Here is a 13,677-nt window from a genome sequence, read left to right as displayed (position 1 = left end):
CAGGAAGTAGTTATAAACTGTATGTACGCACCATTAGATACTTCAAAATGACTGTAGCTGAACTACAGAGGAACCGGAGTCTGTAAACAAAAACAAATATTCACACAAATATTCTGCGTGACACAAAATATACTTCAAAAGTTACTGTAGGTGAACTACAGAGGCCGGAGTCTGGATAAAACACAGTAAACTCACACACACACACACACACACACACACACACACACACACACACACACACACACACACACACACACACACACACTTTATGCTGCTACAACAGTTAAATAACACACTTGCAAAGTTATCGACAACAGCTCGAAAGGAATGAGAACACATCAGTGACACAGGATGTATTTCTAGACTCTGTGGTTTTAGTGCTTGTGTTTTGTACAATGCCATGTGCTTGCCCATCCCTAAAGGGCAGTTTTTAAGTATTCCCTCTGCGTAGTAAAAAAAAGTAAAAGTCCTGCCCACAGAGCCCATTCCACAGTCTGTGGTTTGGTGTGGGAGGTTTGTCCGTGGAGTAAAAATATCCTCCAGCTCAGCTCAGATTTACATCTTTCAGTAAAACCTTCAGGCTCTTTTCACTCTTACTTGTGCACTATTATTCCTCCAGGACATTTAATGGAAACAATGGAGATTATTTTAAATAAAATAAGCACTGACATTTCAGAGGCCATAAAATTACTCTTGAGAGAAAAAAAGTACTTTCAACCAAAGTGCTGACAGAAAAACACACACACACAAACTCACCGCTGAATAAAATGCCCAAAGTCGGTAAACAAACCAGTGAAAACAAAACAAAGGTTCCCATGTAACAGGGGTGATAAAGACTTCACAGCCCGTGTAAGAACATTAGTTTCACTTTGCTGACAGCTACTAAAAGGAAAGCGACAGAGTTAAATTATATAAGTTAACTTTGTCTTTTCTCAGTATGTGTTGAGAGCTTGTTGTTTCATTTATTTTTCAAACATGGATTAAAAGATTTTTGTATTTTTTATAGATAAATTATTGCATATAATTAGCCGCTTATATACATTTTCTCTTAATTTTTCTCTTTCTCCTTATCTCTGGGCAAAAAAGTTCCACAATGACCTATAAAAATATTGTAATTCAAGTGGTGTGAGAGAAACTAGACTTCTGTCCCTCCTCTCGGCTCTGTTTTCAGGCTTTAGAAAATCCATCTTATGATGAAAGACTGGCCAGTCAAAGGTTAGATAGCTAACCTGATAGACTCAGCAGTCACTGATCGTTCTCTAGAACTGGTTTCTGCCCCTTTAAGAAGCTAACTGAAGGCTTTTGTTAAATTATCAAGTATAATTTGTGCTTTAGCATATAAACAAATACACATAAAGTAGATGATGAGTATTAATCCACTGCTGAAAATAGCCCCCAACAAGCACATTATTTCCTATTAGACATGTTTGAAAATAAGCTCAGCTGTTCCACAGACGAGGCAGGTAGTGGGGGACTAACTAACAACGTTGTTTTTGATATTTTCATGGGTTTGTTGACAATAACAAGATGTTTTTAAGAAATGAGGCCCGGGTTTAAAAATCAAACAAAACCAAAGGTAAGACAGGAGACCAAATGTCTCCCGTAGTAAGAGAGCATCAGTTTGTTCCAAAATATCTTGTGCAGAGGTATACAATGTCTTGGATCAGAGGCAACATAAAGTAGTTTGCAGTTTATCTGTCAAGACTTTTTGTCACTGAAGCAGTGTCATGTGTGCAGCAGCTGCACTGTGACATACTTGTTTTTTATGGCCAGGAAGGGAGAACTGGCTGTGCGTGTCTATCGAAGGATCTGGCTCCATTCCTTTGTAAAAGTAGGTCTCTGTCCAACCACACCTCATCTAAATGGAGAAACTTCCAGCATACCACCTCCATCAGCAGGTATACACCAGAGATTCAGGCCCGACAGGTGGAGCCTGCAGAAAAGAGTTTATCAAGAGTCTTTCAGCAGCCCCAGTTTCCTCAAGGCCTCCCTGCGTGAATCGTCTGTCGCCCCACGTCCAGAAAACTGTACAGTGATGCTCTGGGGACGAAACATGGAACCGGACCTCTTTTTGTGTTCAGGAGACAAAGCTCGCTGGGGATTACTAACGCCGTGGTAGGAGTGCCGAGGAGGTCTTGGTGCAGGGGTCGGAGCTGGAGCTTTGAAACTCTTTGCCGGAGTGTTTGAAGGGCGATTTACCCCGGCAGAGGGGTTGATGGTTCGGCTCTTTCCTCCATAACTGTTAAACTCAGTCGGTTGAGGCTCTAATTTGGTGGGAGAGGGTTGACTCTTGTCGATATGGGAGCTGAGGATGTCAGGAAGGTCACTCCTGGTCACAGCTACAGGAGCAGGGGTCATGACTTTGGATTTTCCCCCATAGGAATTGAACTCAGTGGGGTTAGCCAGCGCAGGTGGGAGGACTTGGGGTTCATGGGTTGTTGGTGAGGTTGCAGGTTCACTCCTGGAGGAGACAGATGGGTTGATCACAATAGATTTCCCTCCATAGCTGTTAAATCCCAGTGAGGTGACCTCAGGCGTAGGGGAGATTGGGGCTTTGCTTTCTGGAGGAGGTGGATAGTAGCTGCTCTGTGTGACTGCTGGAGGTGAGGGGCTCGGTTGGAAGTTTCTTTCCTCATTGCTTCTGTTGGAATCTGTCCGCAGTATCTCTGGTTTTCTTTCAACATTTATCTGGCTCGAACGTGGTGTTGAAACATTGGCTTCTGGCAATTTGTTGCTAGTTTCTGTTGTTGGAGGAACACTGACCTCCAGAGGTTCAGGACTTGTTTCTGCACCTGGGAGAGGCTCCAGAGAGGACCTGTCAGGGGTGACGAGGAGCGTCATACCCCCGGACATGGCTCGATTCCTGGTCAGCCCCAGCTTAGTTAGGGCCTCCATCCTGGATTTGTCCGGTGAGGGGTCCTTGAAGGAAATGCTGCGTGTGGGAACATTTCGAGCTTTCTGCTCCGCAGCCAGCTGAGGATCTTCCTGCAGCAGAGGATGTGACCCTGTTAGATTTGCCAGCATCTGCGCCCGTCTCTCCTGGATGTTCACATTAGCCAGTGACTGGTTCTGGTGCTGACTGCTGCCGAGGATCACACTGATGTTAGGTGGAAAGCGGGTAGGCTTAGCAGAGGTAGGAGGACCCTGTTTAACGGGAGGATCGGTGCTGTAGCTCGGTGGCCTTTCCGACTCCAGGCTGGAACGACGTAGGAGTGAGGAGGGCAGGATGTTAGAGGATCCACCTGCCTGGTTCTCAGCTATCTTCTGGGCAATCAGGACTGGGGTGGGGATACAGCCTGGAGGGTGGTAGGAGGAGTGGCTGTCTGTTGGCCCATAGCTGCCACTTGGTAGTGGAGGGTTGTACTCTGAAGGCAAGCTGTCACGTCTTGGCTTTATCTCGAAGTGGCTTTCAGGGGTCGGTGCCATATTCTGAAAATCTGGGAGAAATAAAGTGCAAAGTGAAAATCTGGGACAGACTACAAGTTTCAGTCCTCTCCTGGGGTTTAGTTACAATTAAAGTGACTTTGGACACATCTTCAATAGTTATTGGGAGGAATTTGAGGGTTTTAGCACTTTATCACTCCAAGAGATAAACTTAAGTATTTCCAGAATCCTGTCTCCAAACCAGCATGCAAGAATCAACTGTTGTACACTACCTGGAGTGGTGGGACTGAAGATTGGCTCTCTGGTCTGCACCAAGTCCGGTTCTGGTCGGACCAGGTCTATGATATCCTGGTCTTTGGGACTGGGAGGTCTGGCCAGGGCCAGAGGAGAGGTCACAATGACACCTGGTTTGGGACTCGAGGTTGCGGGTCCATCGACCTCGATAGGATGGCTGCTGCTTGCGGGGGGCTTCACCTGCCCGAGTCTCCGGTCGTTCTCCTCCAGACTCTCCTCCAACGAGTCGATGGTCTCCTCAAAGAACTGGAGACACTCCTGCTCCTCCTGGCTCAGAAACTGTAGAGCATTATCTGCCTGCCAAAGCCAAAGCACAGTGGAAAACTAGTTGACACGGGGTGATTTTATTATTTTCTTGCCTTGCCGTCCTCAGGGGTTCCCAATATACAGACCACCGATCAGTTAAGCGAGACAGAAGTTTGATTTATGCTTTGTTGTTTACATTTTTAAACACTTGTATAACTTTTTAAAAATATTTTTTGGGTGCTGACTAACTCATGTGTTTGGCAAACTTCAACTTAACGAGTTACGTACTCGCCGATCCCTGATCCAGCATTTTAGGATGTTTCAGAGGCATACAACCTCTATGATATCCTGGTCTTTGGGACTGATACCCTGATAAAAACGGGATAACCAAAAATGTTTGGTGAAAACGGCAGGGTATAGTGGAGAAAAGAGGCATGATTGGCCTGATTTAATTTCCTATTAAAATTTCTTACTTTTTGCTGGTGCAGAATCATTGAATCATCTTTGAACTCCAGGTTGCAAACATCCGCTAAGACTTTCTCATACAGTAGTCATGTGTACAGAGTGAACACAGGCCTGTTTGTTCCTGCATCCCAACCCTCCAAACTTCTTTCCCACCCTATATTTAGCTCAAATGCCCCTCTCTTCTGTTGGTCGACTTCCCCTCCCATCTGTGCTTCACCTCCACGGCTACCTGTCCTGCTCCACACAGTGCTGCCACTGAAAAAAAAAGACACAATGGGCTATCCAGTAACAGCACTCTGTGACTATTGATTTTGCTGCTCCACTTTGAGGTCCTTTCAGTTCTGATAAAGATCAAATGCACCTATTTAAGCCAAACCACATGGCTGTAGGGAATAAGTTATCCCTTGTAACAATGTATAATGGACTTAAAAAAATAAGACAGACTGAAGTCTGAATTGAAATTCTGAATTATTGTATATTCTTGACATTGGCAACAGCAGTTAATATAATCTTAACTCACGTTACATTCTATATTTTCTATCTTATTTTTTTCTGGAGCATTAAACCACCTCCATAACTCCATTCACTGATTAAAACAGTAAGGCGCTCTTGTTAAGTGGAAATCCAGTTAAGCGAAATCAATATATAATGTTAAAAATACAGATAAACCAAACAAAATACTGTGTTAAATATGTCGTGTTCCATTTGAGCTGGGAAGTCAGTTTTAGAGGTGATGGCTTTCAGATTTTGTTTCCTTTAGACAGGGCCAAGCTAGCTGTTTCCCTCTGCTTCCAGTCTTCATGCTAAGCTAAGCTAATAACGTCATGCATCATCAATAGTGGGCTGCTTAGACATTTTGGGAATTATACAGCTTAGTATTTGCTCTCTTGCCAGAAGTTAGATGAGATGGTCAATGCCATTGTCACGTTTGTATGGTAAATATGGAGCTACTGGCAGCAGTCGGCTTAGCTTAGCTTAGCATACAGACTTAAAACAGGGAAACAGCTAGGCTGGAATCCACTGATCAATACATCAAAATCTCACTAGTTTACATGTTAATATCAGATTTGTTTAATCTATAAGAGGAAAAACGAAGAAGCTGTTTCCTGTTGTTTCCAGTTTCTATGCTAAGCTAAATCAGCCAGCTGCTAGTGGCAGTGGTATTTACTGTACAGACATAAAAATAGTATCAAATGAGACCACTAACCAAAATGCTGAACCTTTAACTCAATAATTTACTGTGCAGATTGAGACAACTTTTTTTTTATTTTAAGGCAAATGTTAAATAACATTTTGTTTTCTTTACAGTTACAGCACCTGGACAACAGAGTGTTTGACGGTGAGGTGTTTTGATCGTAGTACAGTTACCCTGCAGCCACTGGACTGAAGGAAGCCGCTTATTTGAGCTATTTCAAGGTGATGACCTTCAGCTCGTGGTTGGCACGGCAAACAGGGCTCGCTGCTGACATGAGCATTATGAAAAGTGCCACAACAAGGTAACTGAGAGCCGATTGTTTTGCTTTACACATACAGACACACAAAGACACCTGCAGCAACACCCAACTGAAACCAATACGAGATAAACACTGATGTGCTGGTTTCAGCTGCAGTGAATTATGTCTATTGTCGCAAAGCAGCTCAGGACCTAGAAAACTGCAGCTTAACCGGTTCGGCTGTGTTGTGCGTTGATAATGCGTGTCATCCCCGAGGCATGTGAAGGGATTTAAGTTGTTGAGCAGGTGTAATTTCTCAGCGTCGGTGATGATGACTGGGTGCATTGTGTAAACACAGCACAGAGCTTCAGTCAGGGTGAATTATCAGCTGTTCATCTGATACGCTGAGTGTGTTTACTGTGTTTAACAGAACAATAGAACAAGACTATTCTATAGTCCAGGTGACAGAGCAAATTACGTGTAATTAGGCCTTTAGGAATCAGGATATATAGCAGCAATCACACTCCAACAATGACCTATAAATCAGCTTTATTTACTTTATTATTGTCATTGATAATTATCTAAAAGAAACTTTTCGAAGTAGTCTGACAGTTTTTGGAAACAGTTATTTGCTTATGTGTCAAGATTTTTGTTAAACCTGAAGCTATAGCCAGCAGATGGTTAGCTTAGCTCAGCATAAAGACTGGAAGCAGGAGGAAACAGCTAGCGTGGCTCCGTCCAAAGTAAACCTGTGCAGAGATAAGGTTCTGGTGGTTGAATAGGTCACACACAATTTTCATCCGTAAAATATAGGGGATTTACATCCTGTGTGGAAACTAAAGTCATTGTTGATTTTTTATTTTTGAACTTAGTTGCATTATGTTTTTTTAATTGTCACTCTCAATTTGGTCAAGTTTAGAATCTGAATCTGAATTGGTGTGTGAACACATACAAAGAGTTTGACTCTTGGTTTTTCTTTGCTCTCAGTCTACTAACACAAAAATAGAATAGATCAGACTGCTATCGTCAGTCTGCACTTTTATTGCACTTTTATTTTGAAACTTAACCAGATTCTCCCTGCCTTTTCTGTGTCTGACTTCCTGCCCGTTCGATCTGCTCTGGGCTAATTGCTGATATTAAGAAAGAAAGATTTTTCTAAAAGCATGTTACATGTTATAGTTGACCAGATTCATGTGTGAATTACAGCTCAATCAAGAATCGACATATACAACAAGATCTCAAGTCTGATGTTTAAGTCAAATGTCATTTAACTCCAGCAGTTTTCAAATACTTACGCCCGGCCTGGAGTTTCGTGCAGCACCTCCGTTGACCCCGTAGTGGAGCTGAGGGTTGGCCTGCAGACGGAGGTCCATGATGCGAGGGTCAGAGGTCAGCTGGCATCTGTGTTCCTGGGCGACACTGCGACAAAATGAGAATCACATCCGGTCTCGCTCATCTAATCTTCTGTTCAACAAGAGCCTGGAGACACAGAGAGGACAGGGGACGAGACGTCAAACAAGACGACCGAGCTGGCTTCAGCTGACATTTAAGTGAACGCAGGAAGACGTCAAATCAGGGTCAAAGGGTAATAAAAGATACTGAAACTGACCTACTGAAAAGTCCAATATTTCCCAAGTAATATCTCAGAATGAGGAAATATACTCAGTTACTTTCCACCTCTGCTCTCAGATTTTACAACTCAGCATCACGGCGGCGAGACAAACACCTGATGGACCAGTTAACCTGGAACAGGTATCTGCAGAACAAGCTCCTGCAGCCGAAACCACTGAACACATTCCTTCTGATTAAAGACTTCATAAGGAAAAAAAAATAGAAAAAAGTTCCTCGTTGAGGTTTGGAGCCAAAAGTCAAAACTGAGCTGACAAGGAAAATACTTTATCATTGTATATAAGATGTAAAAAAACAAGTAAAAACCACTGAGTATACACGCACCAAATTGGGGCGTTCAGGGTCAACATGGTTTGTTTTGACCCAGTGTTAGTGTTTATTTTATTAACCAAATTACAGCATCTTCACATTTCTGTTGGTCCATGAATTAAACCTAAAAATCTGAAGTTCTTGGGTTCATTTGAACCAAAACCAGCATTTCCCCCCCTCTAAGTATTTTTACATAGGTACAAATATAAGATCCAAAATGTTTAAACTTTCTCCATGTTTCATAAATTTTTTTGACCCATTTTGGTTCATCTTGGTTTCCAAGATGAACACCTCAAAGGTTATTCTTTGGTTTAACCTAGTTGATTAAATCATGTTGGGCCAACTCATTACCATAGAATTAGTTGGACTAACCTGAGTAAATCAGTTGGAGGAACAGAAATGCTTAATGCTCCGAGAAACTCATTAACTCATCTAGAAATACTTGTTAGTTGTGTGATAACTGTATAAAACAATGTATATATGACATTCAAACCTGCAAAATGTACTTGTTTTTATTATGAGATAATATTATGTGTTTTAAGACATTTGTCTTTTCTATTTTCTTGCAAAATACTGAATAGTTTTTGGGCTGCAAACAATTTCAGATGGTAAAAAATCAGAGCTCAGAAATTTGATAATGACTGTTTTATTTTGAAAGGTCACACCTTTAGAAATCTTAGAAAGTGACTTCTGTAAATTCAGTTGTGTTAATTTAAATTTAAATTGATTACACGTCTGTTTTTACAGGTTTAATAAATATTGTCACACATAATATGATATTGCACTGTACTTCTGAATACTTCTGCTACTATCTACTTTTTATATTTTACAAAAACATGTTCTGTGTATTTTTCATATTCTTACTGTGACATAAATGTACTATAGGAGATAATCATAAAAATATTATAGTGACTTTTCATTAATTAAAGTAAATACAGGTCTCATAATCCACTTCACAACTGCAAAAAAATGCTAGTAAAATTAAAATTGTCAGAATGTTTTTTATACATCAACTCACCCCAGAACTCCACAGGTCGGTCATCCTAAACTCATCAGAGTTCTTTCCTTCAGACAAAATTTATCTCTGACTCCGCTCTAACAGATTCTTTCTTAATAAAAAGTCCAGTTGTCGCGCTCCTCCTTGCAGAGCTCCGTGTGCGTAATGACACCACGGCGGCGCGTTACGCACCACTTAAAACCACGAGGAAACCCCGCCCACTGCTTTCAGGAGGGTGTGTGCGCGTGTGTGTGTGCGCGTGTGTGTGCGTGTTGTCATTCAGGTGTGTTTGCTGGGAGGTGACTTCAGTGACACAGTGGAAAATTATCCCACTCGCACCTACCTCAGAGTTTCACTGGGATGGGTTCGGGAACAGTGGGACATTTGAGTTTTACTTTGACCCAGAAGATTTTTTTTCATCCTGAAATATTTCCACAACTCTACCTGTCCTTGAGTGATCATTTTTATTTGTGTAACAAATTCAGAGAGAGCTTTGAGTAAATACAAACAAGTCAGTTATTGCAGATATTCTATTTTAATTTAACATGCTGTCTTCATTGCAGTTCAAAATATGACTTCACAATATAATCTTCATTTCTTGGTGGTGCTTTAGAAGTTTTTATCCATGAACACTGTTACACATATACAGATTTAACACCAGACTACATACCTCAATACCTATACTTTATTCTGTCAGCAGTTTTATCTTTTGTGTATATATCCATCTCACACTCTATTAAAATTAACTATGTAACTATAACAGAACGAGAGTAACTCAGTTAATTAAAATATTATCAAGATCACAACATGGACAACTGCAATATCCAAGGAAAAATATATTCTATACAGTTCACACAGGTGAATTCTTAATTTTAATGCGCAACATTAATATTGTAGCTATATAGAAAAAAACAGAAATAAGAGATGTGTGAAAATATGTAAACAACAGTATATACAACAATAGTACACATAAACAACCTAAAACAACAATAATGCTGAGGATGAGAGATAAATGTTATAACTCTTATTTGTTTAATGAGCATGATCAGAAATACCACAAGTATTATCATGTGCATCCTTAAAGACATAAACATATCAGAGACTGTATTTAAATATTTGTCTATGTTTTTAAAAACTTCACAGTGATGATTTCTTTGTTTTGGGCGCACCCTGCTGGCTGCAGCCTGGAACCTCATTCACTCTCACTGTGGACAGACTGTGTGTTTGTCTGGACACTGTTTCCTTACTGAGCTGCAGTGGAGGAACACTAACTTTAGGAGGTAATTTTGTACTAAAATGACTGATAAAGATGTCCACTGAATTTGATTTGTCAAACAGTTAAAGCCTCTCATTAGCTGCAGATCAACTTTTGAATCTATCCTCACAGAACTGGACTGTGGATTTTGTTCAATGCTGATACTGATTTTAGTGGGGAAAAATTCTCAGATTGATGCCAATATAGCAGACGACAACAACAATAACAACAACAACAACAACAATAACAGTAATCTGAAATGTCATACAGATGAATGTTGATCGCAGGTCAGTCACCACAGAACCAATAACGACTCCTGAGGAGGAAAAAGTTCAATTACATGTCGACTTTGTCAATGAGTAACAAGTCATAAGTGATCTATTATACTGAGAAGAGAACAGCTGTCCATTCAGATTTACTTACATGGAAAATTCCACATGAATCAATTTATTAATTTGTTTATGTTTCTTCTGTATGACAGTTATAAAACATTTTATTGACTATTGAATTATTTGACCCCCTAATATCGGTATCAGCCCCAGAAATCAACTATTTTCACGATGGGGTATTAGTACCGTAAAGGAACTGAATACTATCCCTGGCGCCGTTGTTTTACATATAACAGTCTAATTTACTTGGCTTGCGGGCAAAAAAAGAATGCGAGGAAACATTTCCTATTTCCCAGTGTTCCATGAACGCACCTCCTGTCAGTTGGAGTAACCTGCTCCGGTCTGCGTCAACAACCGCTCCGGTGTGTCCGCTTGTTTGTTTGAAGGGTTACCTCGGCACGTTACCGAGAGAAGAACCGAAAGACTCGGCTGCTGTCCACACAGAGGCCCGGTGAGTTCAGAAATAACGTGTTATTAACGCTTATGTTGTTATTAGCATTATTAGCTAAGTTGCAGGGAACTTGCTCAGTCCGCTAGCTAGCGTAGCTTCATGCAAATGCACCATTACGTTGGATGCGCCCATTATCGGACACTGAACCGTCTGTCTCACTATTTCTCCTCTGCCTCACCACCTGAAGCGACCACACACACTCTCCCAGTGTTTTGCATGCATTTCGTTATTTAAATAAATTTATTAACGATACATCCCGCTATTGCTTGTCATAGTAGTGAAATTAGCTAGTCATGAACGGCTTTGTGCGGCGGCGGTCGTGTAAAGAAGGGAACTCGAGACCTGCGAAAGATCTCGCGAGAGATATAATCGTAATACAAATATGAATTTTTCTGAAACCCAAACCAAAGGGTTTTTTTTGTCCATCATCTAAGGCAGTCGTATCCGTTGCGTTTTCGCAGTATGAAACCAAAGTAGTTATTGGAATTGGCTCGGTGGCGAAACAACTTGTACAAATATCGCGAGAGTCCCACAAATCTAGGGTCCCCGTCTAGACACGACCGGCCGATAATGGAAGCAGGGTTACCCCCTCATCAGTAATCCCCCAGCATGCGAATAACGGAGATGTATTGAGCTTTTTAAAATAGAGCGTTGTTTTCCCACCGTTTTCTCATTATTAATCGGTTTATTCCCGTCACTCTAACATTAATGTCACAGCTAACATAAACGCTAGCGTTAACCTCGCGTCTGAATGAATGCGATGCTACCTAACGTTAGCTAATCTAATGTAAATGCATCGTTAGCTCGATTTAGCAACGAAACCTGAACTGACACACAGTGAAGATGCTGCTTTCATGCATCTTTCAGGCGTGCAGTGTCAGATAACACTCGTTAGCATGTTGCTAACACATGCTAGCAGCGGCTAACCCAGTGTGGCTAGCTGTCAGTGAAACAGGTGCATCATTCGTGCCTAAAAACGCAGCCTGTCCGTAATGTTTGAGTCATACGAGGATACTAACTCAACTCGAGGTCTGATTCAGCCCGTTAGCATACGGATACAAACATTATAATGAGCTTCAGCAGGCTGTGTGCAGCTAGCGTTTTAGCAGGACATCATGTGAATGAACAGAGAGGCTGTTGTCAGTGTAAACTGAGTTAACGTTACTAACGTTATTTGTTGCAAACGCTGCAGTTCTTCTGCGAAGCTCAGTGTCAGATTTCACCGAAATAAATACATTTAGTACCTTTAGTAACTCTGTTTCTAGATTATAATTTGCTGACTACCTAGCTGCATATATTTACATTCAGTCTGTAGTTTATTTTATATTATCAATAATTTTATTATTTTTGCAATGTTTTTACCTTTTAATCACCTTACATTTGCACGGTCTGTCTCCATTTGCACACATACTAGTGACTGCTCTCTGTAGAGGTTTTATTCTTGTTTTATTGTTATGTTTTTATTCTTGTATTCCTCTGTGTCTTATTTTATGTCTAATATTTATCTACTGGATACCTTGATTTTCCTATCTATCTATCTATCTATCTATCTATCTATCTATCTATCTATCTATCATCACGATATGAATACAGATATCTTAAAATATCGAGCAATATGTCTTTCACAGAGGTACATGACATTAAATGCCTCAATTATAAACACTTTGATAACAATAAATAGATGTATTTAAAATATATTGTATTAAGGACACTACTAATGACTATTTTCACTATTTAATATAGTATTTCAGTGTTTAATGCTGTCTAAATACAAACAGAGATAAAAGGTTTTTGCCAAAATAAAACCAACAAAATTAAGAGAAAAAATGCCTGAGAAAAAAATCTAAGAAAAGTTGACCAAGGGTTCAGTTCCAGACTCTGATCTTTATCATCTAATACTGACATAAGGCTGCACATAACGATTACTTTAATTGACAATTAATCTGACGATTATGTTCTCAATTAATCAATAAATTGATTTGTCTATAAACTGTTAGGAAATGGTGAAAAATGTTGATGAGTTTTTCCCAAAGCCCAAGACGACGTCCTCAAATATCCTGTTTTGTCCACAACTCCAAAGATATTCAGTTTACTGTCAGAGAGGAGTAAAGAAACCAGAAAACATTCAGATATGAGAAGCTGAAATCAGAGAATTTGGACATTTTTTATTGAAAAATGCCTCAAAAGGTCTGCATCTACCAGTGGCCCATCTCTATCAGAGTAGGCATAACATGTTCAATTAACAGATTAATTAGGAGGGGGAAAAATTAGTGCATACATCAGAGTTTGAAAATATCTGCAGATATCCAGTGTCTTGAATCCCTAATTTCTATAGGCTATATATATTTTTTAATTTTGGGACATTTTGTGGCTTTAGTTGAAAGTAGACAGTAGAGACATTGACAGAAATTTAAGCCAGAAAGAGATCAGAACGATTGTTTTCTTCATTTGTAAATCAAAACTCTAAAGTAGCACACAGTATGATGTCTGTCTGTTCAGTTTGTGACCAGCAGTGTCGGTCGGGTAGATGAATCCCGTCTCATCCATCACATGGAGATGTTGTTTTCATCAGGAAAGAGGAAACAGCTGATCACTCATGTGAGCTGCGTCATGATCTGTGTGACACGGCTATTAATTATATCGTTAATAATTATTATTTTCGTGACTGTTTCCACGTCAGTTCAGCTCTCTGGTTGAGTCGTCGTTTCAGATCATGTATGGCCGCCTGTTGTAAACACACAGGATGAGCCTTTATCAGGTGGCCAGTCCGGAGTAACTGGATCCATACCCAGTATCCCTCTGCGTGTCAGGTTACCGCGGGCTCT

The 13,677-nt window shown here is 40.5% G+C and overlaps 2 protein-coding genes across 4 annotated transcripts in view; one reads left to right on the top strand and one right to left on the bottom strand.

The window, feature by feature from the left end:
- Positions 1–1,366: 1,366 nt before the first annotated feature.
- On the bottom strand, positions 1,367–7,328 carry proser2 (proline and serine rich 2). The gene is made up of 3 exons (XM_084711381.1): positions 7,118–7,328; positions 3,657–3,975; positions 1,367–3,437 (listed from the first exon to the last, which is right to left on the bottom strand). Exons 1-3 carry the CDS (start codon positions 7,193–7,195, stop codon positions 1,951–1,953), a joined length of 1,884 nt encoding a protein of 627 aa, XP_084567507.1. The 5' UTR covers positions 7,196–7,328; the 3' UTR covers positions 1,367–1,950.
- A 3,366-nt stretch (positions 7,329–10,694) lies between these two features.
- rab3ip (RAB3A interacting protein (rabin3)) overlaps positions 10,695–13,677 on the top strand; it is a 16,032-nt gene continuing 13,049 nt past the window's right edge. For all 3 annotated transcript variants that reach the window (XM_084711323.1, XM_084711322.1, XM_084711321.1), the window contains exon 1: positions 10,695–10,852. The gene's annotated coding sequence lies outside the window, so the exon portion shown is untranslated. The remainder of the gene's footprint in view (positions 10,853–13,677) is intronic.

This window comes from Lutjanus erythropterus, chromosome 22 (genome assembly GCF_056507025.1).
Source record: "Lutjanus erythropterus isolate fLutEry1 chromosome 22, fLutEry1.hap2, whole genome shotgun sequence".
NCBI classification, from domain to species: Eukaryota; Metazoa; Chordata; class Actinopteri; order Lutjaniformes; family Lutjanidae; genus Lutjanus; species Lutjanus erythropterus.
Note: the sequence above shows the minus strand (reverse complement) of the source record. Positions and strands in the feature narration are given on the sequence as shown.